At 63.5% G+C, this 1,029-nt stretch overlaps 1 protein-coding gene across 2 annotated transcripts in view; it reads right to left on the bottom strand.

Moving 5' to 3' along the window:
* Ebf3 (EBF transcription factor 3) overlaps positions 1 to 1,029 on the bottom strand; it is a 124,248-nt gene that overhangs the window by 119,711 nt on the left and 3,508 nt on the right. For both annotated transcript variants that reach the window (XM_017797835.1, XM_017797836.1), the window contains exon 4: positions 324 to 397. In XM_017797835.1, coding sequence (XP_017653324.1) covers positions 324 to 397 — 74 coding nt within the window. The remainder of the gene's footprint in view (positions 1 to 323; positions 398 to 1,029) is intronic.

Here is a 1,029-nt window from a genome sequence, read left to right as displayed (position 1 = left end):
GTTTTTTTTTTTTTTTTTTTTTTTTTTTTTTTTTTTTTTTTTTTTTTTTTTTTTTTTTTTTTTTTTTTTTTTTTTTTTTTCTTTTTTTTTTTTTTTTTTTTTAAACTACACAGTCAGGACACAGCCAACATATTAATCCGCTCTCTGAGCAGCCGGTCGCGTTGACCGCCATCTCTGGTGGGGAAATGGGGCCGGGCTCCCGGCCTGCCGCCGATTACATTTCAATCGATGCGCACTGGAAGTTGGGCGGGGTGGCGGCGCCTGCGAGCGGCGTCCACCATGGACCTGGCTGGCGCCTGGGCCGCCCGCCCCCCTGGGCTCACCTGCACATGATCTCGTGGGTCAGCAGGACGCGGCACATCTCCGGGTTCTTGTCCTGGCCCTCATAGACGATGGCCTGCGTGGGGACAAGCAAAGGCAGCGGTTACGCAGCGCCCGCGGCTGGCTCTGGTGCCGAGTCGCCCCGGGCGCCGTGGGCTTCGGGCAGCAGGTGCAGGGCCGGCGGGGGCGGCGTCGGGGCCACCAGGCCGCCATCCCTACCCGCCACCCCGGCGCTGCCCGCCAGCAGACCTCCTCTCGCGCGCACCGCAGGCCCAAGTTCCGCAGGGGAGGGCGAGGAGGGCACGGCCAGGCCGCGACGCAGGGGGCCGGAGCCTCCCACCCGGTGGGCCCCGCCGCAGGCCGCACCCTTGAGCCGTCCACACCGACGTGCGGAGGGTCTGTCGGAAGAAGGCGCTGGGCGCTGCGCCCGCAGACCCTCGAGGAGCCCGAGCAGCTCCGCCCTGCCCTGGCTTGGCCCAGGCGGACGCAGCCGCCCCGGAGCCCGCCGGCCACCGCGCATCGGCTGGCGCCCCCCCGGGAGGCCGGGCCCGGAGCCCCTGCCCGCGCGGCCACGTGCGCCTCGCCGGGTGATATTTGGAAAGAAAGTGCTAATGGCCAATCTGGTGTTTATTTTGAAACTGCTAACAATGATTTTTCTCGGGTAAAAAGGCAGTGTCTGCGCGCACGCTCGGGTGGGTCTTGAGCAGA

The sequence above is a fragment of the Nannospalax galili genome, unplaced genomic scaffold, assembly GCF_000622305.1.
Source record: "Nannospalax galili isolate Female #2095 unplaced genomic scaffold, S.galili_v1.0 scaffold810, whole genome shotgun sequence".
Taxonomy (NCBI): Eukaryota; Metazoa; Chordata; class Mammalia; order Rodentia; family Spalacidae; genus Nannospalax; species Nannospalax galili.
Note: the sequence above shows the minus strand (reverse complement) of the source record. Positions and strands in the feature narration are given on the sequence as shown.